Genomic DNA, 26,122 nt, shown 5'->3' with positions numbered 1-26,122 from the left:
TGTATTGTGCTAAGAATATTTAATATGAGATCTACCCTTTCTTGGGTTTCCCTGGTGGCTCAGACAGCAAAGAATCTGCCTGCAGTGCGGGAGACCTGGGTTCGATCCCTGGGTCGGGAAGATTCCCCTGGAAAAGGGCATGGCAACCCACTCCAGTATTCTTGCCTGGAGAATTCCATGGACTAGAGGAACCTGGTGCACTACAAAGGGTCCATGCAAAGAGTCAGACATGACCTAAGCGACTAAGCTCAAACACTACCCTCTTACCCGGGATAAGGAAATGGCAACCCACTCTACTGTTCTTGCCTGGGAAATCCCATGGACAAAGGAGTCTGGTGGGTTACAGTCCATGGGGTCACAAAGAATTGGACACGACTTAGCAACTATGCCACCACCACCACCCCTATCCTCTTAACAAGTTTGGAAGTGTGCAAAACATTCTCATTGACTACAGAAACAGTTTGCCTGTGACTCTTAACACAGGAGCAAAAGCTGAAATTGAAAATATTTCTCATCCTCCTTGGCTGGAAGCAGCTTATTTAGGAAAGGTTTCTTGGGAATTTTATTTTGGATTATCATAAGGATGATTTGGATAACAAACTTGGACTTGAGATATCATTTCATAGGAATGTCTGTTCAGATATCCAAAGTCAAGATTTTAGTTTCTGGATCCTCAATTCCCCTCTACTAAATTGACATTCTCTGTGCCACCTTTTTGACAGTCTCTGAGGGTGCCTTCCAGGGGCTGAAGAAAATCTTGGCTGTGATGATGTGCTACATATTTATGGACAGTGGTCCCCAAACTTTTTGGCACCAGGGACTAGTTTCATGGAAGACAATTTTTCCACAGACAGGGACTGGGGAGATGGTTTGAGGATGATACAGGTACATTACATTTATTGTGCACTTTATTTCCATTATTATTATTACATCAGCTCCACTTCAGGTCATCAGGCATTTGATCCCGGAGGTTGGGGATCCCCTGCTTATGGAAATCAGTGATTTGATTAAGAGACATTTTCTTTGTCTAGGCAGTTAGATGGCACGTGTAGTTTCAGATAACAGAGGTCCTCATGGGTTCAAATTGCTGATGCACTTTGGAACCAGTACATGTTGAACAAGGGAAGGAGCAGAGGGCATCTCAGCAGCACCTGGTGGCCGGGTCCCTCTCCAGTCAGTGGGCGTCCTGGGGACAGAGATGCTGCTGCCCCATTAGGCACTAATGGTGTTATTTTCTTGGGCCATTAGCAGGTGTGACCCAAATCACTGCCACATGCTCATCGGCCCGGCTCTCTGGGTGTCTCCCACATGGTGGGCCTGTGAAAATTCACCTCCAGCTTCTGAACGAAGTTGTTCCAGGACCCCTGGGATAAGTGTGTTTCCCTTAATGCTGTTCTTGATGGCAGGTTCTCAGTAAAAGAATGGCTCCCTGCGAACAGAAGCAAAGAGAGATGTCAATTTCTGGAAAGACCCTGCTTGGCTGTGAAAAGGTCATCCTCAGCGTGTGAGCAGGCCTGGGCTGGGGGCTGGGACAAAGCACTGGTGTTCCCAGGCCTGGGAGAGGCGGGCAGGACCGTGCGGTTATCTCAGGGCCGAAGCAGGAGGGGTCGGAGCTCTGGGTGGAGGGGTCAGGCCGGCGGTGGGTCAGGGGCTGACTGTTGGTCCAGGGATCCCACAGAGGGAGGCTCTCAGGGAGTTTGAGTTTACCCTCTTCTGGGGTGGTCTGCTCAGGGGAGATAGCTGCCGGTCCCCAGGGCTCTAATGAGATCCACCCAGGCCTGGTGAATATTCCCCGCTGCACCTGCCCTGGAATCAGGCCCTTGCACTGAGCAGTATGGCTTTTAGAAAACCACCCACAAATCTTGAAAGGCCCCAGGGAGGCTCTCCTCAGCTGGAGAAGGATCACAAGTCTGGTAAGGGACCGGCAGAAATCTGGACGGTTCCGACTTCCTTTCCAGGGAGGAACTAATCTCAGGACAGGAAGACCCTGAGGGGACAGGTGATGGCAGGTACATCAGGCCTGTCGGGAAGATGCCCTCACCTGCCTTTCCTCATGCTTTGCTCACCGAGAGCTCCCCAGACACTCAGGCTCAGGCTGCCTTCTCTCCTGAAGCAATTTTGAGTAGGTTCTGCAGGACCCCCAGCCCTGGTGTGTGTGTGGGGGGGATGGTGGTGCTTTACAGGGGGAGGGAGCTACTAGCTGGTTTTAGAGTGTTCCTCCTGTCATAGCCCAACTGCCCTGGGCTTCCGTGGACTCTCTCAAAACAGCCCTTTGACGCCTCTAACTTTCTATGCCGTATTCAGAGCTATTCCCGCAGATCTGCCTTCTGCTTCAGCTAAATAAAAATGGTTGTGTCACAGGTTTTTCACTTTATGATTCTCATTTCTGTCATCTGTAATTGGTCTTCTTTCAGACCTTTGTTGCTGTTGCTCATTTCTTCTCTAATGGTTTCAAATCCTTATTTTATATCTTTAAAATGTTTATTTTATAATTTCTTCCAGGGATTTCCCTGTTGGTCCAGTGGTTAAGACTCTGTGCCACCAATGCAGCAGGGATGGGTTGGATCCTGGTCAAGGTATTAAGATCCCACATGCTGTGCAGTGCAGCCAATAGATTAAAAAATAAGATGAAATAAAATCAACACCTGTGAGGTTTAAAGGAGAAGGCAATGGCAACCCACTCCAGTACTCTTGCCTGGAAAATCCCATGGACGGAGGAGCGTGGTAGACTACAGTCCATGGGGTCACTAAGAGTCGGACACAACTGAGCGTTTTCACTTTCACTTTTCACTTTCATGCATTGGAGAAGGAAATGGCAACCCACTCCAGTATTCTTGCCTGGAGAATCCCAGGGACAGGGGAGCCTGGTGGGCTGCTGTCTATGGGGTCGCACAGAGTCGGACACAACTGAAGCGACTTATCAGCAGCAGAGGTTTAAAAAAAATATTATAATCTCTTCCAGATTGTCCAATCACCTTTGAGTTTTGTTTCTGCCATGGTGGTTCAGTTTGTGTGTATCTTCTTGTACAGCCTCATCCTCAGTGAACAGTATCATCCTCTGGGAGGCTATGGCTCATGGACCATGAGGTTTATGCCCTGGTTCTGTGCAGGCAGCCACTGGATAGCCAGCATTCTCGTTTGTACCATTTTCTCCTCTGCCAGAGATTTGCAATGTGTGGGTGTCATGTAAGTTCATATTCCATCCTTGAACATGAAATTCAGGATTGACTTTTAATTTTATTCACAAGACTTTTTTTTTCCTACTTGGAGCTCAGGGCTGTGCAGAAAGCTTTCTTAATACCTATCTGGGCCTTTGTAAGTTTCCTGGACCCTTTCTTATAAACTAGCAGCCCTTCAAGAGTCCTGGCTTTCAACTGAAACCTCACTTATACCTCCTCCTCTGGTATTGATTCAAGGCTACATTTCTTACCCATGCATGGGAATTATAAGTCTACCTTTAAAGGGCTTCCCTGGTGGTCTAGTGTTTAAGAATCTGCCTGCCAGTGCAGTGGACACGGGTTCGATCCCTGTTCAGGGAAGATCCTACATGCCAGGGCAACTAGCCCATTTGCTGAAGCCTGCATGCCTAGAGCCTGTGCTCTACAACAAGAGAAGTCACCGCAATGAGAAGCCAGCATACTGCAATGAAGAGTAGCCCCTGCTCATGGCAACTAGAGAAAGCTGGCATAGCTGTGAAGACCCAGGGCAGCCAAAAACAAAATAAATCAATTCAGTCGTGTTTTTTTTTTTTAAGTCTATCCTTTAGCCTCTTGGGCCACTGTGGCTTCAGCTCAGATGGACCATTCTCATTTGAATTTACTCTGCTCCTGGCATGTGAGGGTTTCCACTTCTGTTGTTGTTGTTTAAATTCAACTTGCATTAAACAGCATTTTTTTAAAAAAATTCTCTTCCATCCAGGATTTCAATGTGTTTGCACCAGGAGTGGCTGAGTCCATTCACTCCACCCTGTTGCCAGAAGTGGAGCCCACACACCAGCTGCTGAGGACTCAATTTTGCCTTCCAAGTGTCAGTCACAGGTGGGGTCTTATTCTGAGACTTATTCTGATAGCAGACAGTGCTCCTGTCTGCTAACTTTGAGCATCGATGCTCCTGGATCCTGTGATGCTTAATTCATTCCTCTGATTATATTGTGTATCCACCTGTGTCGACTGACTACTTTTCTCTCCCCGTCTGGAACTCTTTTGGTGGCCAGATAACTCCCCTCCAGAGAGCCAGTCACTGAGGCCACACATGAAGAAAGGGACTTGGTTGGTTGGAACTTCTTTATTTTTTTTTAAGGCAGGATGGTTGGACAAGGATCTTTCACCATCTAGAATCCTGTAACTTGGAGTGGGGGTCACAGGTCTCTGTGGTCCCCAACCTTTTTGGCATCAGGGAGCAGTTTCATAGAAGACAGTATTTCCATAGACCAGAGGAGGCAGGGTGGTTCTGGGATTATTCAAATGCTTTACATTTATTGTGCACTTTATTTCAATTATTATTACATCAGCTCCACCTCAGATCATCAGGCATTAGATCCCAGAGGTTGGGGACCCCAGCCTTTGGGGATCTGAAGAAAACAGTGCACCCTGTCCTGAGAAGAAACGTACATGCACAGAAACTTGTGCCTGAATTTCAGAGATTCATCAGCCCCCTGAATTCCACACTAAGAGCTTCTGCTTTGGAGGTTGACTGCTCATTGGTGAATGGGAACCTTGAGTTCTCTAGCCTTATTCAAATCAACTTTAGTGAAAAAAACCTTGTTAAAATGAGACCCTATGACATAATAACAATCTTTCAGTTTTTCACTCCTTTAATGCCACCTTGAAACATAACAAAGGCATCGAGAGTTGTGTCAATAATTAGTGACACTCTCCTATAAAATCTCTCCTTCAAAGTACTTTTTATTAAATAATTGACATTACCAGAGCATAATTTCCTCAAATACCACTTTTTGATTCAAACCTATGTCATCGACAGGGCAGGAGCAGCTTCATGAAATAAGACAGACTGACACAGCATTGTGGAAATAAAGCTGGATTCTAGACTCAATTTCTAGATTTGGGATCTGGCTTTGCTTTGAACTATCTAGTGACTCTGGGAAATTCCCAGTCTTCCCAGGTTTCTTTTTCCTTGTCTGTAAAGTGAGGAAGCTGGACTAGATCGGAGGTTAACAAACTAATATCCAGCAGCCAAGTTCTGCTTGTTGCCTGTTTTTGTAAATAAAGTTTTGTTGGAACACAGCCATTCTCCTCTGTTTCTGTATTATCTGTGGCTGCTTTCAGGCCACATGGCTGTTGCTGAGTAGCTGTGACACAGACCATATGGCCTTCGAAGCTGGAAATAGTTATTCTCTGGCCCTTTACAGAAGAGTTTGCCAATCCTTGACCTAGATGGTCCTTCCTCCCTTTCCAACTTCTTTTTTTTTTTTCTTACATATGGGCTCTTAGTTCCCCAATCAGGGTTCACACCTGTGGCTCCTGCATTGGAAGGTAGAGTCTTAACCACTGAACCACCAGGGAAGTCCTCTACCTCATTTCCACCTCTGGATGATCTTCGAGGCAGAGAATGCAACCCAGGCACATTCAAGAGCACAAGTGGAGTAGAGGATGGAAGAGTCAAGACCAACCACATTATTTTGTTGATGCAACTTCCTCAATCACTGTTGCTCATGAAGTCTAATAAATAGTCAAGTGGAACTACTTAAAAGAATCAGACTTCATGTGTATCCAATTGGTTTCATCATCCAGACCCTGGTGATTCAGGAAGACCTTCTTCCAGCCTATCTGTGATGATCAGTGAGGATTTTAAAAATTTACCTCATAACATACATTAACAAACACAAATTTAGGAAGAACAGACAGGATAACATATACAATCCCTTTTGCCCACCTCAAGATTTTTTTTTTAAGCTTTTATTGGAGTATAGTTGTTTTACAATGTTGTGTTAGTTTCTGCTCTACAGCAAAGTGAGTCAGCCACATGTACACATAGATCCACTCGTTTTTGGATTTCCTTCCCATTCAGGTCACCACAGAGGATTGAGTAGAGTTCCCTGTGCTATACAGTAGGTTCTCATTAGTTATATATTTTATACATAGCATCAAAACATACTGTATCATAGGATCAATACGAACTGTGGTGTTGGAGAAGACTCTTGAGAATCCCTTGGACTGCAAGGAGATCCAACCAGTCCATCCTAAAGGAAATCAGTCCTGAATATTCATTGGAAGGACTGATGTTGAAGCTGAAACTCCAATACTTTGGCCACCTGATGCAAAGAACTGACTCGTTTAAAAAGACCCTGATGCTGGGAAAGATTGAAGGAAGGAGGAGAAGGGGACGACAGAGGATGAGATGGTTGGATAGCATCACTGACTCAATGGACATGAGTTTGAGTAAGCTCTGGGAGTTGGTCATGGACAGGGAGGCCTGGTGTGCAGCAATCCATGGGATTGCAAAGAGTCGAACACGACTGAGTGGCTGAACTGAACTGATCAATATGTATATACTGTGATACTATGGATAGTATCATACTATGTGTATGTATGTATCATAGTATAGTATGTATCATACTATGTGTATATATGTGTATGTATGTCAATCCTGATTCAAATTTCATTTGGAAATGACCGAGAGCATAAAACCACCAACCGAGAAAGGAAACCCTTCTGACACGGATGACAAAGGTGGTCAGTTTTCCTCTGTCCATGAATTTTCTAGGTGGAACATTGACGAGACTGATATATTTTGATGATCTGTTTTGTACAAACCACGCTTTCCAAACACAATGAAGCCGGGAAGTCACTGTGCCACAGTGCACTGCTGCAGTGGCAGACGGCCCAGAGGCTAGGGTTTCCCACCAAGTCAAACATTCTCATTAGTTTGGAATGTATCTATTTTTTAAATTGACTTTCCTGTTCCTCTGCCCTTGGTTCATCCAAGAAGTATTATTTGAACTAAGTAGCAAGAAGCATTTGTCTGAAATTAACATATTTGAAAGCACTAAACTGAAAAATGAGACAGGAACCAGCTCCACAGATGCTTAAAATTTCAAGTCCAAAGGAGTGGAAAAATCTCCTATCATTGATGTAAATTTACCTTATGCTTTCAATCTACCTAAACCATTAGATTGCTATTTCCCTTTCTCTTCCAACAGCAGCTGTGCATACAGCCACTTTTGTATGTTGGGTTTCCCAGCTGGCTCAGTGGTAAGGAATCCGCCCGCCAATGCAAGAGATGCAATAGAAATGCATTCGATTCCTGGATTGGGAAGCTTCCCTGGAGTAGGAAATAGCAACCTGTTCCAGTATTCTTACCTGGAAAATTCCATGGACAGAGAAGCCTAGCAGGCTTACACACTTTTATGTTGGTACAGTGGAAACAGCATATTATGTGGGCCTTTTGTTAACTAACCCTGAGAAGTGATTTCCAAACAGCTTTGAACTCAACATTGCTAGTGTATGTGTGAGTCACTCAGTCATGTCTGACTCTTTGTGACCCCATGGAGTGTAGCCCACGAGGTTCCTCTGTCCTTGGGATTCTCTAGGCATTGCTAATTACTAGAGAAATGCAGATGGCAGGAAGGAAGAAATTAACTCTTCACCCAGCCTGAGGCTTGCCATTCTAGGAGATATTTGAAACATTAATGGCCTTTTTATTTTGTTTCCCCACCTCCCCCCATCTGTGATCTATAAAAAAACCTGGCTTCCAGACCCTGATAAATTGGTTATTTTGAGACATTAGTAGACATTTTCTTGGTCAGCCAACTCTCCGAATAAAGTAATTTTCCTTGACTCAAAAAAAAAAAAAAAAAGCTATAATGAGATATCACCTTATATCAGTCAGAATGACCGTCATTAAAAAGTCCACAAATAACAAATGCTGGAAAGGGTGTAGAGGAGAGGGAACTCTCCTACACTGTTGGTGGGAATATAAATTGCTGCAGCCACTATGGAAAATAGTATGGAGGTTCCTCAGAAAACTAAACCTAGAGTTACCATGTGATCCAGCAATCTCATTCCTGGGCATATATTTAGACAAAACTATAATTCAAAAAGATCCATGCACCCCTATGTTCATAACAGCACCATCCACAATAGCCAAGTCATAGAAACAACCTAATGTCCACAGACAGAAGAATGGATAAAGAAAACGTGGTAAAATACACACTGGAATACTACCCAATCATAAAAAAGAATGAAATAATGCCATTTCAGCAACATGGATACAACTAGAGATTCTCTTACTAAGTGAAGTAAGTCAGATAAAGAGAAAGACAAATATTGTATCACTTGTATGTGGACTCTGAACTATGACACAAATTAAGGTAACTATGAAACAGAATTACAGACATAGAGAACAGACTAGTGGTGGGCAAGGAGTAGGGGGTTGGGGGATGGATGGAGTGGGAGGTTGGGGTTAGCAGACATAAGCTTTTACATATATAGGATGGATAAACAATAAAGTCTTCTGTATAGCACAGGGAACTATATTCAATATCCTATGATAAACCTTGGGGCTTCCCAGGTGGCACTAGTGGTAAAGGACCTGCCTGCCAATGCAAGAGACATAAGAGACATGGGTTTGATTCTTGAGCCAGGAAGATCACCTGCAGAAGAGCCTGGCAACCCACTCCAGTATTCCGGCCTGGAGAATCCCATGGACACAGTAGCACATATGCATGATAAACCATAATGGAGAAGAATATAAAGAAAAGAATGGATATAAAAATATATATATATATTTATTTACACACATTCTAGCTGAAAAAAAAATTCTCTATCACTCTTGCCATTTGGAAGCAAAACCAACTGGGGAATGTCTAGGAGAGCTTTTGCTATGCACAGCTTTTGGGGGTAGGGCAAGTTGCTGGGGTGTGGATCACAGATGGGGAGTGGGATGGTCACATGATTTCAAGACAGCTTAGACTACTCGGAACTTTCTAACTTTTAGAGGCAGCATAGACAGGGACCAAAGAAAAGCAGAGAGTTTGTGTGGCCTGTATCACAATCCGTGGTTTGGGGCCTCTTGAGTTTTTCTTTTTCTACTAAAGAAATGAGTGCATTGCCTTGTTTGGCCCTGAAACACTGGTCTTGCTCACAGTCTTGCTACGAAGTTCTTCCTTCCAGGGTCTATCTCTGTTCAAATCTTGGTTCTATATTTTGCTTTATTGTTTATGTTTTTTAATTCAACTTCCTGGTCTAAACTCTGAAGTTCAACTTCAGCCAATTACAGTTGTAATGCTTTCTAAATTAAGTGCTGGCAGTTCCCAAAGTACAAACACCAAATTTATGAATGTCCCTTATACTGAAAGAGCTGCCCCTTCTTGCTTGTAGGTGGTGTTATCAGAACCACCAGAGAGAATTCCTGTTCCCGGTGAAGTTTTGGCAGCAGGAGGAGAGTTCCTCCCAGCTAGATTTTTGAGGTCAACTAATTTCCCATACAAACCATTGCACATGGTGGTCCAACTCCCAGACCAGCCTAGAAAAATGGCCCACTTCATCCATAATGTAGCTGAAAAAGTGTGAAAGAAACACAGCTGATAAAAGATGTTCTTGCTCCTGTGTTCTTGTTCATTTCCATGAGGGTGACATTTACACAGCCGCATGTATGGGAAAACGTTTGCCCCAGGTTCCAAAAACTGATTTACAAACAAACTCTTGGAAGAAAAGAATCTGATCTAAATTTGGAACTTCCTAGATTAGCTCTAGTTTTCAGCACATATTTTTCCTTTTGTTTGCATAAGGCATCTGGGGACGGGTTTACAGAGACTGCCTCTGCAGGCAAACCCAAGCCATAAGAGGGGCACCTGTCTGGAGTCAGTCACCCAGGTGTTCAGGGACCAAGGAAAAAAGGAGTCTCTGTAATTCAGAAAAGAGTTTTGGTTTCAACTCAGACTGGATGTTCTGGATTACTTGAAAATACTGTCACCACTCAGCCTGTGTAGAACTCACATCAGACAGATTCTGTTATGTAAATTCTGCCTTTATACCTTCTCAATCATCTGGTTTGTTGTAAATATGAGTTTTCCTTAAAAAAAAATAATAAATTGTACAAAATCCTCACTACCTAATTGGCCCATCAGGAAGTAGTTCTCCAGAGTCAGATGGAATTAACGTACATTGGTTGGATATACCCAGAATGCTTTGCTCCTGTTGTCAGTGACCAGATGAGAACGTGAACTCAGGACCTTTCTTCTGGTGGATGCACCTGAAGGACGGAGGTGTTTCTTGAGTCTAATTAACTGCAACTGAAAAGATTTCCCAGTGAACATTGCTCTCAGGACACGGCTGGGCTCCTGGGTCAGGTACTCTGAGGGTTCTTGCTTTCTATGCCAACTCGCTAGACAGTCAAGGTGTGCCTTCCACTGCCACTGTAGATCTTTTGTTCGCCAGGGCTTGTACGTGGTATTTTATTTTAGCAATAATGACTGGTAGAGAGGGTATTCCCTGATACTTAATGACCAACTGGAGGAACTGTGGGCCTGAGGCAATGCATATAATGTGCTATTAAGCTCTGAAATTTAAAAATATAAAGAAAAAATAATTACCGTCTTAGGCATGTTACCATGGATACTAAGTACTGTTTATAGTTTTAGTCTTTTCCTAGAGGTTGAAGTCTAGTTGGGAGACCAATAAGGAAGAAGAACTTCAGACTCAATTTCCACATAGTTTATAATGTTTGACATTACCTAGTTAGTGTAAATTTCTTCAAGAAGGCACATATCACCCCCAAAATAGGATGTGTAATGTGTGATATGGATTGCCATAATAAGTATTCATATTTTATTGAACGGTTTGGAAATCAGTATTTAAAATCAGCTAACCTTGTAGAGAATCACATTCTGTTTCCCCAGAATGGCAGTAACTTTCTTATGAATCCTTTTCCCCCCAAGAATGAACCATTTTTCAGCCTTCAAATTGCATGCACATATTTTATGCATTAGTCCCTGAAACACTTTTTTGGTTGGATCTATTATTATAGTGCATAACTCAGAGAGTAACATTTAAGCATGAAGGAGAAAATACGCAGAGAAGAAGCTGATACTCTACAAATTACATTGCAGCTATTTGTTCTATATTTTTTCAAATCCTGGAATACTTTCTAAGTCTTAGGGAAAGATGGGACGGAATTAAATCAATTTCACAACACTGCAGAAGGGCTGGCTCAGATTAATACCTCTGACACCTCATTATCTATCCTAGGGATAAAAGTACTCAGGAAAATTTAGAGATTTAGTTTTATCTACAACTCCAAACTTTCTCCCACAAATATTTTTTCCATGGCAATTAGCAAGATTTATCTGCTTTTATTCTTCTTTATTCTATCATAATCAAGTATTTGTCAAATACTTAATATAGGAATACCATTCATTCCTCCATTCATTCATTTATCTCATTTATTTATTGTGAGGCAAATCACAAAAGCCTGCAAATAAAAAAAAACCAAGATCACCCTTGGAGAAATCTGTCTACTGAGTCAGGCATGTAATGTAAGTTACAGTTGACGGTAAAGCAACACAGGTTTCAACTGTGCAGGTTCACTTATCTGTGGGTTTTTTTTTCAATAAATACTAGAGTACTGGAGATTTGGGACAGTTTTTCAGAGGACTGACATTTACTTTAGATGTGAACTATAAAGCACTATACATAATTACAAAGTTGCTATTATTAGTTTCATTAACTATAGGCATATAAAGATGGGTAAATGCTACTCTCTCTTTTATTTTTTTCCTTTTTGGCTGTGCTACGTGCCATATGTGATCTTAGTTTCCCAACCAGGGGTCAAACCCATGGCCCCTGCATTAGAAGTGTGGAGTCTACGCTGCTTGCAGATGACATGATCCTCTACATAGAAAACCCTAAAGACTCTACCAGAAAATTACTAGAGCTAATCAATGAATATAGTAAAGTTGCAGGATATAAAATTAACACACAGAAATCCCTTGCATTCCTATACACTAACAATGAGAAAACAGAAAGAGAAATTAAGGAAACAATATCATTCACCATTGCAACATAAAGAATAAAATACTTAGGAGTATATCTACCTAAAGAAACAAAAGACCTATACATACAAAACTATAAAACACTGACGAAAGAAAACAAAGAGGACACAAACAGATGGAGAAACATACTGTGTTCATGGATTGGAAGAATCAATATTGTCAAAATGGCTATTCTACCCAAAGCAATCTATAGATTCAATGTAATCCCTATCAAGCTACCAACGGTATTTTTCACAGAACTAGAACAAATAATTTCACAATTTGTATGGAAATACAAAAAACCTCGAATAGCCAAAGTAATCTTGAGAAAGAAGAATGGAACTGGAGGAATCAACCTGCCTGACTTCAGACTATACTACAAAGCCACAGTCATCAAGACAGTATGGTTATGGCACAAAGACAAAAATATAGATCAATGGAACAGAATAGAAAGCCCAGAGATAAATCCACGAACCTATGGACACCTTATCTTTGACAAAGGAGGCAAGGATATACAGTGGAAAAAAGACAACCTCTTTAACAAGTGGTGCTGGGAAAACTGGTCAACCACTTGTAAAAGAATGAAACTAGAACACTCTCTAACACCATACACAAAAATAAAGTCAAAATGGATTAAAGATCTAAATGTAAGACCAGAAACTATAAAACTCCTAGAGAAGAACATAGGCAAAACACTCTCCGACATAAATCACAGCGAGATCCTCTATGACCCACCTCCCAGAATATTGGAAATAAAAGCAAAACTAAACAAATGGGACCTAATGAAACTTAAAAGCTTTTGCACTACAAAGGAAACTATAAGTAAGGTGAAAAGACAGCCCTCAGATTGGGAGAAAATAATAGCAAATGAGGAAACAGACAAAGGATTAATCTCAAAAATATACAAGCAACTCCTGAAGCTCAATTCCAGAAAAATAAATGACCCAATCAAAAAATGGGCCAAAGAACTAAACAGACATTTCTCCAAAGAAGACATACAGTTGGCTAACAAACACATGAAAAGATGCTCCACATCACTCATTATCAGAGAAATGCAAATCAAAACCACAATGAGATACCATTACACGCCAGACAGGATGGCTGCTATCCAAAAGTCTATAAGCAATAAATGCTGGAGAGGGTGTGGAGAAAAGGGAACCCTCTTACACTCTTGGTGGGAATGCAAACTAGTACAGCCACTATGGAAAACAGTGTGGAGATTTCTTTAAAAATTGGAAATAGAACTGCCATATGACCCAGCAATACCACTTCTGGGCATACACTCTGAGGAAACCAGATCTGAAGAGACACATGCACCCCAATGTTCATCGCAGCACTGTTTATAACAGCCAGGACATGGAAGCAACCTAGATGCCCATCAGCAGATGAATGGATAAGGAAGCTGTGGTACATATACACCATGGAATATTACTCAGCCGTTAAAAAGAATTCATTTGAATCAGTTCTAATGAGATGGATGAAACTGGAACCCATTATACAGAGTGAAGTAAGCCAGAAAGATAAAGATCATTACAGCATACTAACACATATATATGGAATTTAGAAAGATGGTAATGATAACCCTATATGCAGAACAGAAAGAGACACAGAAGTACAGAACAGACTTTTGAACTCTGTGGGAGAAGGTGAGGGTGGGACGTTTCGAAAGAACAGCATGTATATTATCTATGGTGAAACAGATCACCAGCCTAGGTGGGATGCATGAGACAAGTGCTCGGGCCTGGTGCACTGGGAAGACCCAGAGGAATCGGGTGGAGAGGGAGGTGGGAGGGGGGATCAGGATGGGGAATACGTGTAACTCTATGGCTGATTCATATCAATATATAACAAAACCCACTGAAATGTTGTGAAGTAATTAGCCTCCAACTAATAAAAAAAAAAATTGTGGAGTCTTAACCATTGGACTTCCAAGGAAGTCCCTGATAGATAAATTCTCAAACAGACTAAAACTCAGTCAGAAATCAAATATAAAAGTCTGATAGTGTTATAAAGCCTATTTTAATACACTTCCCATTCAGATATCCCTCCAAATATTCGTATCTATTGTCATTGATTGGAGCGGGAAATGGCAGCCCACTCCAGTATTCTTGTTGGGAAGTCCCATGGACATTACATGAGTAATCCCATGGATTACCATGTGTTAGTATGTCCAAACATATAAGTTTGTTCACATGTCTGGCATACATTGTCACGTGTGTGCATCCTCTACGAGGGGTTGTGTTTTTGTGTACTTTACTGTACTGTACAGAGTACAGTAGTGAAGGGTCTTTATTTCAAGCCCAGGATGTCTGGAAGCAAGTCTAAAAGCAGCAGTGATGTAGCTGGTACTACTAAGAAGTGCCAAGCGACAATGATGGAAACAAAAGTAAACATAATTGAGAGAGTGCCGAGAGGCGAAACACTGGTAGACATAGCTCGTTCTCATGAATCGTTCAACCATCGGCAGGATTCTAAAGAATAAGGACAAGACTAGGGAACACGTGACATCTGCTGTGCTCATGATGTTGATAATAATATCAAAGAAGCAGGGAAAAGTGGATGGAGGAGATGGAGAAACATCTCAGTGAATAGATGCAGGATCAGCATCAGGGTTGAGTCCTGTTCGGCTTAGTGCTGATTCAAGAGAAAGCTGAAAGCTTTTATGAAAGCTTGAAGAATAAACATGGTAAACACTGTTAGACTTATGAACAAATTGGACTTATGATCGCACTCTCGGAATGGAACTCATTTGTATGTAGGGGACTTACTGTACTGCAAAAGTTCACTATTATTTTCAACAGCAGCCTTTTCAATGGAATAGTCAAAGGGAAAGGGCAAATGTGCGTGAAAGAAAGAGGAAAAGGATGTTGGCATCCAAACACACACAGATGAGGCAAACAGGAGGGCTGGGTTCAATATTCCCAGAGATCATCTCCCTGGGCACAAGCTAAATCAATTGTGAAGGAGACGGGCTAACCTAATTGAGGAAGCACAGTGAGCTCTGACTCAGACTCTGACATGACCTGGTCTCAATCACTCCCCTGGACTCCTCTGTTCTCCTGGTCTCTTCTGCGTGGTCCACCCAGCTCTGCAGCCCCCATGATGGCAGAAGAAAGGCATACCTGTCAGAGCCTTCAAAGCTGGGGAGCATGATGGGGTTCGCTCTTACAGTCCTCCTAACCAGAGATGTTTAGAACTGATAGAATCATGCAAGCCAGGAAGAGCAGAGCTGGGAATGGCGGGAAGGTGGGGGCCACTAGGCCCATGGGCAATGTCAGTATCCACCGATGACTCAGCCTTCATGCTCCTTCCAGTAAAAGATCTGAGAAGCTTGACATCAAGTGGAAAAGCTGGTTCACTTACCGCAGAGGGAGCATCTGAAAAGAGAGAAAGTTCTCAGTTCTTTACTCATGTCCAAAGAAGAGATGTGCCCAATGTCCATGGCATCCTCCTCTGAACTGGCCCTGGGACGAGGCCATTCAGGCTCATGACACCTGTCAGCAGTCCTCTTGTGTGCATTGATGAGACTCAGGTTTGATTCCTGGAGAAGGAAATAGCAACCCACTCCAGTATTCTTACCTGGGGAATCCCACGGACAGGGGAGTTTGGTGGGCTACAGTCCAAGGGGTTGCAAAGAGTTGTACACAACTGAGCGCACACATAATCACTGGTGAGTTTACCAACTTGTTGGAGAAGCTTTCTGAACCACTTAGATCAATAACTTGGTCATCAAAGAACTTGGAGGGGCTTCCCTGGTGTTCAGTAGTAAAAAAAAAAAATCCACCTGCCAATGCAAGAGACATGGGTTGGATCCCTGGTCCGGGAAGATCCCACATGCCACAGAGTAACTAAGCCTGCATGCCACAACTACTGGGCCAGCATGCTAGAGCCCACATGCCACAATTACAGAAGCCCGATCACCCTAGAGTCTGTGCTCCAGAACAAGAGAAGCCACTGCAATGAGAAGCCGGAGCACGGCAACTAGACAGTATCCCCAGCTCACTGCAACTAGAGAAAAGCCCATGCAGCAAGGAGGACCCAGCACAGCCATAATAAATAAATTTAAAAAAATTTTTTTAATGAATTTGGAGGAGCCACTTTGTTCTTTTCCCAAAGGATCCAAGATGGGATGAGACGTTTCTTTCTGATGAGATGAGAGCTGAACTTGAAGGGATGAAGAAGAGAAACATGCCCTGCTGATCTGTCCAGGCATTCAGACCTAAGTGGACACATGTGCAAACAGATAGCAGGGGGGGACACCAATTCTACCTTTTCTGATCATCCCTGAGTCCCCTCAAACCTCGGTAGAGTTCATAGAGCTGCTATTGGGTGAATAGGGAGTCATAAATCAAGAAAATATTTATAGAGATTGATAAAAACTGAATGTTTTTAAGTTTCTCCAATTGTCCAGCGTATACAAGTCTTGGCATGGATCTGAGTTATTGTACATCTGCCTTATTGGCATGGTTCAGTTTCAAGAATTGATCGAGCTGACATACAAGCCATACATGCAAAGCAGGCACAAAACCTTGGGATTTCAGATGTGAATATATGAATCCACAAATGTCCTAAAGTCTCTGACCATGTATCAGAACTCCAGGGAACATTTGCATTAGCTTAGCTCTGCGAAAATGCCTTCTCTTTTATGAAATGGCTAAAATCCAAAATGAGAATTGAAAGCAGGGTTGGAAATCTGGCATTTGAATGCAGATGTGCCCAGACTGAAAGTATTTAGGAATTCTCAAAAAGAGTTCCCTTTGCTCCTTATATATGTATTTTAATCAAAATCAATTGACAGCTAAAAAAAAAAAAGTCAACTGACAAGAGGCTTATAATACTTTGGTATTAATAAGATGAAGTACTTTTTATAGCCCGAGTTTTTTCATTCATTGACCTCACCAGTCTACAAATATAAATGATCTCATCTGGTCATGACCCAGGTTTTACCGGCTGTTGTAGGTCGTGTTCCCAGGGAAGCAGTTGATTAAGGACTACTCTTGGGATCAATACTTTAGATGGGAGAGGGGGAAGCAAGATTAGAGAGAAAAGTGGAGGTACGATCCAGTCAGCAGCCAACCCACGTGGAGCTCTGACATGGGGCAGCCTTTTAGAGTTGTCCCAAGTTAGGGCAAGAGGCCCACTCAAGGCAGGTTGTCTCTAGAAGGAGGTGTGATCTTCAGATCCCCAGGCAGATTTCTTTAGCTGAGGCAAACCCCAGAAGCTAACAGCCGAGGGCCATCATCCAACAGCCCTGTCAGCAGCTGGGGAAGAATGGAATGCATTTATCCATAAGTGCTTATGCTCTAATGTTCAAAGGTTTGCCCCCCCCCACCCCTCCACCGCAAACTTAGTCCCCTAAATTTCTGGCTTAAGCAATGCATGGGCGCCCATGTGGCTCAGAGAAGCTCCAAGACAGACTCTAGAAGCTTCAGCAGAGAAGTGAGGTGTGGGTAAGAGGCAAGGGTCTGTTAGGTTGCCCCTACAGGAAGTGTGAGCAGCCTGCATCAGTAGCTGTAATAAAGGACAAGAGATGCCCAAAGGCACTGAGATGGTACCCAAGAGGTACTCCACGACTAAAACTGAATGCTGCTTTGAGAGCATCTTCTTAGTAGAAAGACAAATACTATATGATATCACTTATATGCAAATCTAAAATACAGTACAAATGAACCTATCTACAAAAACAGAATCATAGACATAGAGAACAGACTTGTAGTTGCCAGAGGGGATTGGGTGTGGGGGAGGGAAAGATTGGGAGTTGGGATTAGCAGATGCCAAGTATTGTATCAATATATAGAGAATGGATAAACAACAAGGCCCTGTATAGCACAGGGAACTATATTCAATCTGCTGTGATAAATGGTAACAGAAAAGAATATGAAAAACATATATATATATACATACCTTTATACATATATAAGGGAGGAGAAGGGGACGACAGAGGATAAGATGGTTGGATGGCATCACCGACTCGATGGACATGAGTTTGAGCAAGCTCTGGGAGTTGGTGATGGACAGGGAGGCCTGGCGTGCTGCTGTCCATGGGATCGCGAGAAGTCGGACACGACTGAGTGACTGAACTGAACTGAACTGATACATATATACATATAAGGTCCTTCTGTCTTGCACAAAGAACTATATTCAATCTCCTATGATAAACCATAATGGAAAAGAATATGAAAAAGTGTGTGTGTGTGTATATATATATATATATATATATGTCACTGCTATACAGTAAAAGTTAAATCAACTATATGTCAATGAATTTTTTTAATAAAGAGCATCTTCTTAAAATCTTTTCATCTTTATCACTGTGATGATGATGCAATGATATGTGTCACACAAGGTTCTAGGCACTGAGATTCTATCTATGCACACAGACAATATTTGAAAAAGTTTGTTGTTTGTTTCCTGTTTCACAGTATGATGCTTTCCTGAATGCCTCGGAGATTATATCTGAAAACAGACCTACTCCAAATATCTAGTCTAGCAAGCTCCATCCAAGTCAATGTCCTTTGCAGAAAATAAATAATTGAAGGAGTGAAACTGTTCATATTACACATATGGATAAGAAACCATTTCTACACTCATTTTCGGAGTACCTCTGAATTTCCAGAAGCAGCCTTCTTTGAGGCTGGCTGGTGTAAGTGCAATTTCTAAACAATGTCCATTTTTTTCACTGTCTTCTTACCTACAGGCCCTGAAAATGTTTCTTCTCTGGGAATCCAGCACTGATTTTTTTTTTTTCATGGTCAAATTAAGCTGCAACAAGCAATGCAAGATCCTATTTACTGTTTTGTTGTAAGTCGGTCGCTATTGTTTAAGATAGTGTGGTCCTCTGGATCACAATCCTGATGCAGAGGAACTTAACACTTGGCTACTAAATCAGAAAATGGACTGTGGGCAAAATTTCTGAATCTCGATAGATACTACTCTGCTTCTCTCTTTGAAAATAAAGGGAGATGGAATCACAACTAAATTTACTAAGTGGGAGAGCTCTCTGTAAATGCTGGTAAAGAACTGGAATCCTGCTGTAGAGTACAGGGAACTATACTCAATAGTTTGTAATAACTTCTAAAGGAAAAGACTCTGAAAAACAATATATATGTGTGTGTATATATGTAACTGAATCACTTTGCTGTAGATCTGAAACTTCCCTTGTGGCTCAGCTGGTAAAGAATCTGCCTGCAATGTGGGAGAACTGTGTTCAATCCCTGGGTTGGAAAGATCCCCTGGAGAAGGGGAAGGCTACCCACTCTAGTATTCTGGCCTGGAGAATTCCATGGACTGTCTAGTCCTTGGGGTCCCAAAGAGTCAGACATGACTGAGCAACTTTCACTTGAAACTAACATAATATTGTAACTAACTAACTAACATAACATTGTAAATCAACTATCAGTTCAGTTCAGTCACTCAGTCATGTCCGACTCTTTGCAACCTCGTGAACTGCAGCACGCCGGGCCTCCCTGTCCATCACCAACTCCCAGAGTTTACTCAAACTCATGTCCATCAACTCGGTGATGCCATCCAGCCATCTCATCCTCTGTCATCCCCTTCTCCTTCTGCCCCCAATCCTTCCCAGCATCAGTGTCTTTTCCAATGAGTCAACTCTTCACATGAGGTGGCCAAAGTATTGGAGTTTCAGCTTCAGCATCAGCCCTTCCAATGAACACCCATAACTGATCTCCTTTAGGATGAACTATACTTCAGTACAAAAATTTTAAATCTGAAAAAAATGAAAAGTTAAAGAACTGAATCCTTCTGGAGGGAAGAGCAATCAATGATGAAGGTGCAGAAGGCATCCCTTGAGTTCCAAAGGCAGCGGCAAAGAAAATCTCCTCTCTCAGGACTTAGCCCCCGGTGACCCACTCTACTGACACACGACTTATGAAGTTATGTTAACCTAGACAGCATATTAAAAAGCAGAGACATTACTTTGCCAACAAAGGTCTGTCTAGTCAAGGCTATGGTTTTTCCAGTGGTTACGTATGGATGTGAGAGTTGGACTATAAAGAAAGCTGAGTGCTGAAGAATTGATGCTTTTGAACTGTGGTGTTGGAGAAGACTCTTGAGAGTCCCTTGGACTGCAAGGAGGTCCAACCAGTCCATCCTAAAGGAGATCAGTCCTGGGTGTTCATTGGAAGGACTGATGCTAAAGCTGAAACTCCAATACTTTGGCCACCTGATGAGGAAAGCTGACTCATTTGAAAAGACCCTGATACTGGGAAAGATTGAGGGCAGGAGGAGAAGGGGACGACAGAGGATGAGATGGTTGGATGGCATCACCTACTCAATGGATGTGGGTTTGGGTGGACTCCAGGAATTGGTGATGGACAGAGAGGCCTGGCGTGGTGCAGTTCATGGGGTTGCAAACAGTTGGACACGACTGAGCAACTGAACTGAATTGAATTAGAGGTTGGCTATTCAACATTTAATTAATCAACTATTAGCATTTAAATCAAAATGATGCCTATCATGAGAATTCTTAATATAGTTGACCCTTGGACAACCAGGGGTTTAGGGGCCCCACCCTTCCATGCTGAAGGTCAATAGTTGACCTTCCATGAAAATCCACATATAATTTATAGTCTGCCCTCCCTATCTTCAGTTCCTCTCTACCCACGGCTCAGCATCTGAGGGTCAACCAATGCATTGACCATGCAATACTGTACTTATTGAAAAAAATCTGCATTTAAGTGGACCCTCGCAGTTCAAACTCATGTTGTTCAAAGGCCAACTGTCCACACAGAATTTTTAAAAGTATAACAGTACATACTACTATCTCTCATTACAAAGTGCCTGAGGCACAGAGAGGCTAAGGAAGGCCTCCAAAGTCACACAGCTAAGAAGTAGCAGACTTTTTAATGGTAGAGTCTAAGCCATGCAGCACCAGTCACCAGAGCCTGACTCTTTAATCTATATCCTTGTCTTATCATCAAAAGACAAGGAAAGGATTTGTCACAGGATGTAACAAAGTGGCCAAGATAAGGGAGCTGACCTTGATGAAGGCAAGTTAATCCTGTTCATCTCTCCCACGGCCCATCCTCCCAGGACACAGGAGGAGATGGGGGAAGCAGAGCAGCAAAGTTACAGTTTCACTCCATCCACACTCCCAGCTCTGAAGTGTTACTAGATATTTCTGGTTTGAACACAGCGTAGGAGACCAGTTGAGGCTCTAAAATCCTTGCAGCTCAGAAACCTGTTGGCCAGGGCACACTTATTTCATGATGGCATCCCTGCCTCACAATGATGTTGCAGAAACACTTTTGAAATTAGCAAGCTGAAGAAGACCACAAAATAATAAATTCTATACCCCAGTCGCTCTCTTCTTGGTGGTTCCCCTGGGGGTACCCAGAGTGGAGTGGCTGCAGCCTGTCCACACATCCAAAACAGAAACTCTGGGGCTTCCCTAGTGGTCTAGTGGTTAAGAGTCCACTTGCCAATCCAGGGGACATGGGTTGGATCCCTGGTCCAGGAAGATGCCACATGCCTCCAGGCAACTAAGCCTATGCGTCACAACTGAGTCCTCGCTCTGGAGCCCGCCATGTGCAACTGCTGAGCCCATGCACCCTAGTGTCTGTGCTCTGCAACAAGAGAAGCCACGACAATGAGAAGAAATGCACATTGAAATCAGAGAGTAGCCCCCACTTGGAGCAACTAGAGAAAGTCGGAGACCAACAACAAAGACCCAGTGCAGTCAAAAAATAAATAAATAAAAATAACAAAGTTTTTTTTTTAAAAAAAAACAGGAACTCCAGGAACAAGTTTCTCATTAACTTAAGGAAAGTCTGATTATTCATTAGCCCACCAAATATTTAAGGAACACTGGGCTGGGTATGGAGACTCTGCCTATGAATAAAAGGCCAGTTTCTGCCTCAAGAAGCTTACAGTTGAGTAAGGATGATGAACTTTGCCCAACTGGACCTGCCATGAATATGAAAAAAAAACAAAAAAAAAAAGTACCAGGTGTGGCAGATCACTTAAGAAGAAAACCTTATCTTAGAGAGGTGCCACGGAAATGACATTTCACCTGAGGCCTAAAAACTGACCAGGAGGTAAACACACCTGGGAGGAATCCGCACAGGGGGACCTGTGTCGGCCACAGAGCTTCTCCCAGGAAACAACCTGACCTCCCACATCTGCTTAGACCCCTTCCCTCTCTAGAAGCTAGCTTTAGGGATCCCCTATTCCTGTCAATAGCACTCATCACCTAGAATCCTGGTTGGCTATTTACCTGTGCATACTCCCCCAGCAGAATGGCTGCACCTTGAAGCCTGGGACTCCTGTTTCTTTACTTCTCAGATCTAGTCCACTGCCTGGTCCCTGGTTCACAGGGACCGTCCATCAAATGTTTGTGGAAGGAAGTAAAGCAGGGAAGATGGTGAGAGGGAGGGAGCAACAATGAACTAACACCTCCCTGCGTACACACTTTATTCTTCATAATGTCCTGTGCCTGAAGCCTGCTAAGTCGCTTAACTCGTGTTGTACTCTTTGCAAACCTATGGACAGTAGCCCGCCAGGCTCCTCTGTCCATGGGATTCTCCAGGCAAGAATACTGAAGTGGGTTGCCATCCCTTCCTCCAGATCTTCCTGAAGTAGGGATTGAACCCGTGTCTTCTGTCTTCTGCATTGGCAGGCGGGTTCGCTACCATTAGCACCACTTGGGAAGCCCCACAATGCCCTGGTTTTTGTCAAATAACAAAGGACAGCAGTTACACCCAGAGGTCATAAGGACCATACCCCGCACCCCTCTGCACGTTAATTTAGCGTCGAAATATTTGCGGGAGGCGGAGGAGACAAAGATGAATAAGATGCAGCGTTTCTGTGTTCAGGGCGTTTATGATCAAGCGGTGGAAACACAACAGAAATGCAATTCTTTCATCCTTCCATCTTTTCGCCCAAACGTAAAGCAGAAAAGGCAGGACGAGTTTGGGTGTCAACCATCCAGGCTAGAGCCTGGCCTTACCCGCAGACCGTTAGCTTTACAACTGTGGGTCAGGAGCCCCGCACGAGGAATGCCTGCCTCTGCTCGCTACAAACTTTCCCGCGCATTCACTGGTTCTTCCCAGCCTGGGATGAGGGGGGGCGGTTAAACCCATCTGTCCTGAGCGGGGTAGGCGGCGGAGCTGCCCGATCTCTCCTAGCAGGGTGGGATCCCCCGGTCCAACCCCTCCGCAAACCCAGGACGCACCTGCGCGTCGCAGTCTCTGCGACCCCCGCCGCCGCCGCCACCCCTAGGCCTGGCCGCCCCTCCCCCGCACGACGTCACCCCGGTCACGTGGGTGACCCCCTCCCCCGCCACGCCGGACTCAGCTGCTCGGCTCCGAAGGGGGGAGCAGGGGGCGGGCGGCGCGTCTGCTCTGCCCCTCCCGTCCCCGTTGCACTCCCGGGAGCCCGAGTCAGCCGGGAGCAGGGGGTGGGGGGAGTTGGTGAAATCGGAACCCGGGCTCTGAATGAAGGGGAGCAGATGTCCCTGTGTTGCTGGGAGGCCTGGGTGGCCTGCTGTTCAGACGGCGATCGTCGGGGCGCTGACCTTCCGGGGCCGCAGTCCGTCTCGGTGCAGATGGTCTGCCCGCCCTGCCCGCTCCTCGGCGCGGGGCCCGCGGCAGCCGGCGGGTCGGGGGCCGGAGGGAGCCGTCTGCGTGGTTGTGGGGGGGCGGTGAGGGGGAGAGGTCGGGGAGGAGGCCCGCGGGGCCCCGGGCGGGAGGGCAGGGCCGGCCCCGCGCACAAAGGAGCCCGGCGGCGGCCCCTCGGAGGACAATGCAGCCCTGGGGCGCGGGGGGCTGCGCCGCGCTCCAGCTGCCTCTTCACAACGAGGCCTGCAAACGTGCCCACTTGATTCTAAATCCTCTTAGGCGCTCGCGGTGTGAACCGGGAAGGGGGTGGCCCTCCAAGCCTTTGCAATCCCAGGCCTGAAGCCTGGCGCTCGGCGAGCGGTTTGCACCACGCATGCAAATCGAGTTGGCGTCTTGGGAGACGTGGGCAGAGTCTGTTGGGTTACCAGCAAACGCCCCGATACGGCCTTTCAGTGCCACGCGGGGTCCCGAAAAATGTGCAGGGTGTTTCCCCTGGAAAGACTTCCTGTTAAGTGTTCAAAAAAGCCAGCTGAGCTGCGCGTCATTAGTCACCCAGGTATTTACACTGTTTTTCCTATTTCCTTTCTCTCTTGGCCTCTGTGGTCAGTGGTATAAAATTCCTAGGAACTCCCACCTAAACACCAGCTTCCTGTTTATGCTCTCAGTGGCTTTAATGTCTAGCTGTTGAAAGCAGTTGACCAAGGCTGTATGAAACGACTAGCAGACAGAGGTTTGCAGGTGAACAGAAAGAGAGGGAAAAAAAAACCAAATGGGTAGGTCAAAGGTTCGGGTTCATTTTTAATCACTTATGTCAGAATCACAGGGGGAAAAGGTAAAAGTGAAGTGTAATTTGATGCCCAAGATCGTGGTTTAGTTTCATTTGGTCCCTGTGTCTACAGGAACCTGTAAAATATGATGGAAGCTGTAAAATATGATACCTAAACTAGGAACGTTTTCCTTTCTAGCGGGTTAAAGACTTTTTTTTCCCCCAATGTGGCATGATACTTTTGTTATGAAAGGTTAAAATTCTCACATAAGCGCAATCTGTGAGCTCCTTGCAACTCCTAGGACTGCTTCCTTAAGTGCCTGCAGCAAAATGTTGCATTTCTGTAGCTACCTGAACTGCAGCCCCCCTGACCTGAAAAGAACCTGATAGGGCGCTTACTCAGCTCTTTTCTGATGCAGAATCCCCTGTAGGACTCCCAGGGAGTGAAGAACTACTCCCCATAGGATCCCTCTGGAATTCCTTACATCAGAAGACAGCATCTTTCCTTGACAATCTGATTTTTTTTTTCCAAAGGTTTTCTATCCATAAAACTGGAATCTGCCTCCACTTACGGAACCATAGAGAATTAATCAAATTTCTCTTTCACATGATATTACCCTTCAGATGTTTGGAGACACTCCCCACATCCTCACCCCGTCTTCTCCCAGCTAAACACCTGCAGATCCTTCACCAGTCTGTCCCGTGGGTCTGATTCCTGCACCATCCGAGTTATGTAGAGATGCTTCAGTTCACCTGAGTTCCTCTGAAACTGAAGATGGTGTTTCAATCATGCAGAAATTCAGCCGAGGAGGCAGCACTGGAGAAATATGGCTTAAAACCAACAGGGAAAAACAGTCCAACCATGGCCAAGTTATTCAGACAAAAATAAATTCTGGTTTTCCATTTTAGTCTTTTTCTACGCTGAGGCCAGTCATGCCCAGCTCAGTTATGAAGCCGGGGAAAGAAGGAAAAAGCTGTATGGCAGGCTAGCACTGAGCCTTTCATATTCTTGCATTTTATCCTCACAAAACCCTCTGAGTGGGTACTATTGTTATTCCTCTTTTACTGGCTCCAAGGTCAAAGAATCCACGCAAGGTCACACTGCTAGCAGGGAGCAGAATGAGGTCTCTAACCTGTGAATTGCACTTCCACTGCTTGAAGCTGCTGCCCTGGAGTCCATCCTGAAAACCAAGGTCCTGGATTGGATGTGTTTTTCTGCGTGTTCTATGACATACAGCTTCAATTCAAGGCCAGTTCTCATACATCCTATTTATACAGCTACAAAATCTTTTGAAATGCAAGTTAAGAACTTTATGGGGGAAGAGTTCTTTCTGGAAGCAAATGAAACAGAAATTCCAAGTGAGAGCCAAAAGTCATCCCAAACATGGTTTTATTCCAATGGTATTACTTAACAGTAAAGTGTTATATTACCCTTGAATTTCCTGCCTGGGCTCAGGGTAGGCCAGGCCCTGGATGCTTTTTTGTGTTTATCACAGCAAAGCCATCACCCCTTACTCAACGCTGGCTCTCCAACGTGTCCGTTACTCAAGAAAAAAGGGAAGAATGTTTCCCATGCACGCGCTGTAATTTTTTTTTTTTTTTTTTCGTGTTGCTCAGTCTGCCAGAACAAAAGTAAAACCACAGAAAGGAGATTTAGATCAGCCTCTTCATCTGCCGGCTGTTATGTTACAGTTTTAGGAGGGGTTGGACATCAAACACTTGAAACTGTCATCTATGCATTCCTTCTTGGAATAAAGCAGCATTGGCGTGGACCCCTGCTACATTATTTTC

At 44.0% G+C, this 26,122-nt stretch overlaps 2 protein-coding genes across 2 annotated transcripts in view; both read right to left on the bottom strand.

Moving 5' to 3' along the window:
* LOC136157125 (craniofacial development protein 2-like) overlaps positions 1-26,122 on the bottom strand; it is a gene marked incomplete at its 3' end in the record, with an annotated part of 95,640 nt that overhangs the window by 65,313 nt on the left and 4,205 nt on the right.
* On the bottom strand, positions 876-25,055 carry LOC136158998 (potassium/sodium hyperpolarization-activated cyclic nucleotide-gated channel 4-like). Its single transcript, XM_065920833.1, has 5 exons — positions 24,985-25,055; positions 23,991-24,070; positions 23,523-23,792; positions 15,112-15,366; positions 876-1,429 (listed from the first exon to the last, which is right to left on the bottom strand). The coding sequence occupies exons 1-4, from the start codon at positions 25,053-25,055 to the stop codon at positions 15,155-15,157; spliced, it is 633 nt and encodes a 210-aa protein (XP_065776905.1). The 3' UTR covers positions 876-1,429; positions 15,112-15,154.

The sequence above is a fragment of the Muntiacus reevesi genome, chromosome 2, assembly GCF_963930625.1.
Source record: "Muntiacus reevesi chromosome 2, mMunRee1.1, whole genome shotgun sequence".
NCBI lineage: Eukaryota > Metazoa > Chordata > Mammalia > Artiodactyla > Cervidae > Muntiacus > Muntiacus reevesi.
This window is presented reverse-complemented; position numbering and strand designations above follow the sequence as displayed.

Bases quoted from the DNA above. Each gene is read 5' to 3' on its own strand.
- LOC136158998 (XM_065920833.1), bottom strand. From the start codon at position 25,055: ATGGTGCAGGAATCAGACCCACGGGACAGACTGGTGAAGGATCTGCAG. The intron at 23,793-23,990 runs GTAACCCAACAG...CGTTGTGAAGAG, and splicing joins CCGTATCGGGGCGTTTGCTG to GCAGCTGGAGCGCGGCGCAG. The intron at 15,367-23,522 runs GTCAGCGCCCCG...CTCTCTTTTCAG, and splicing joins ACGGACTGCGGCCCCGGAAG to ATGCTCCCTCTGCGGTAAGT.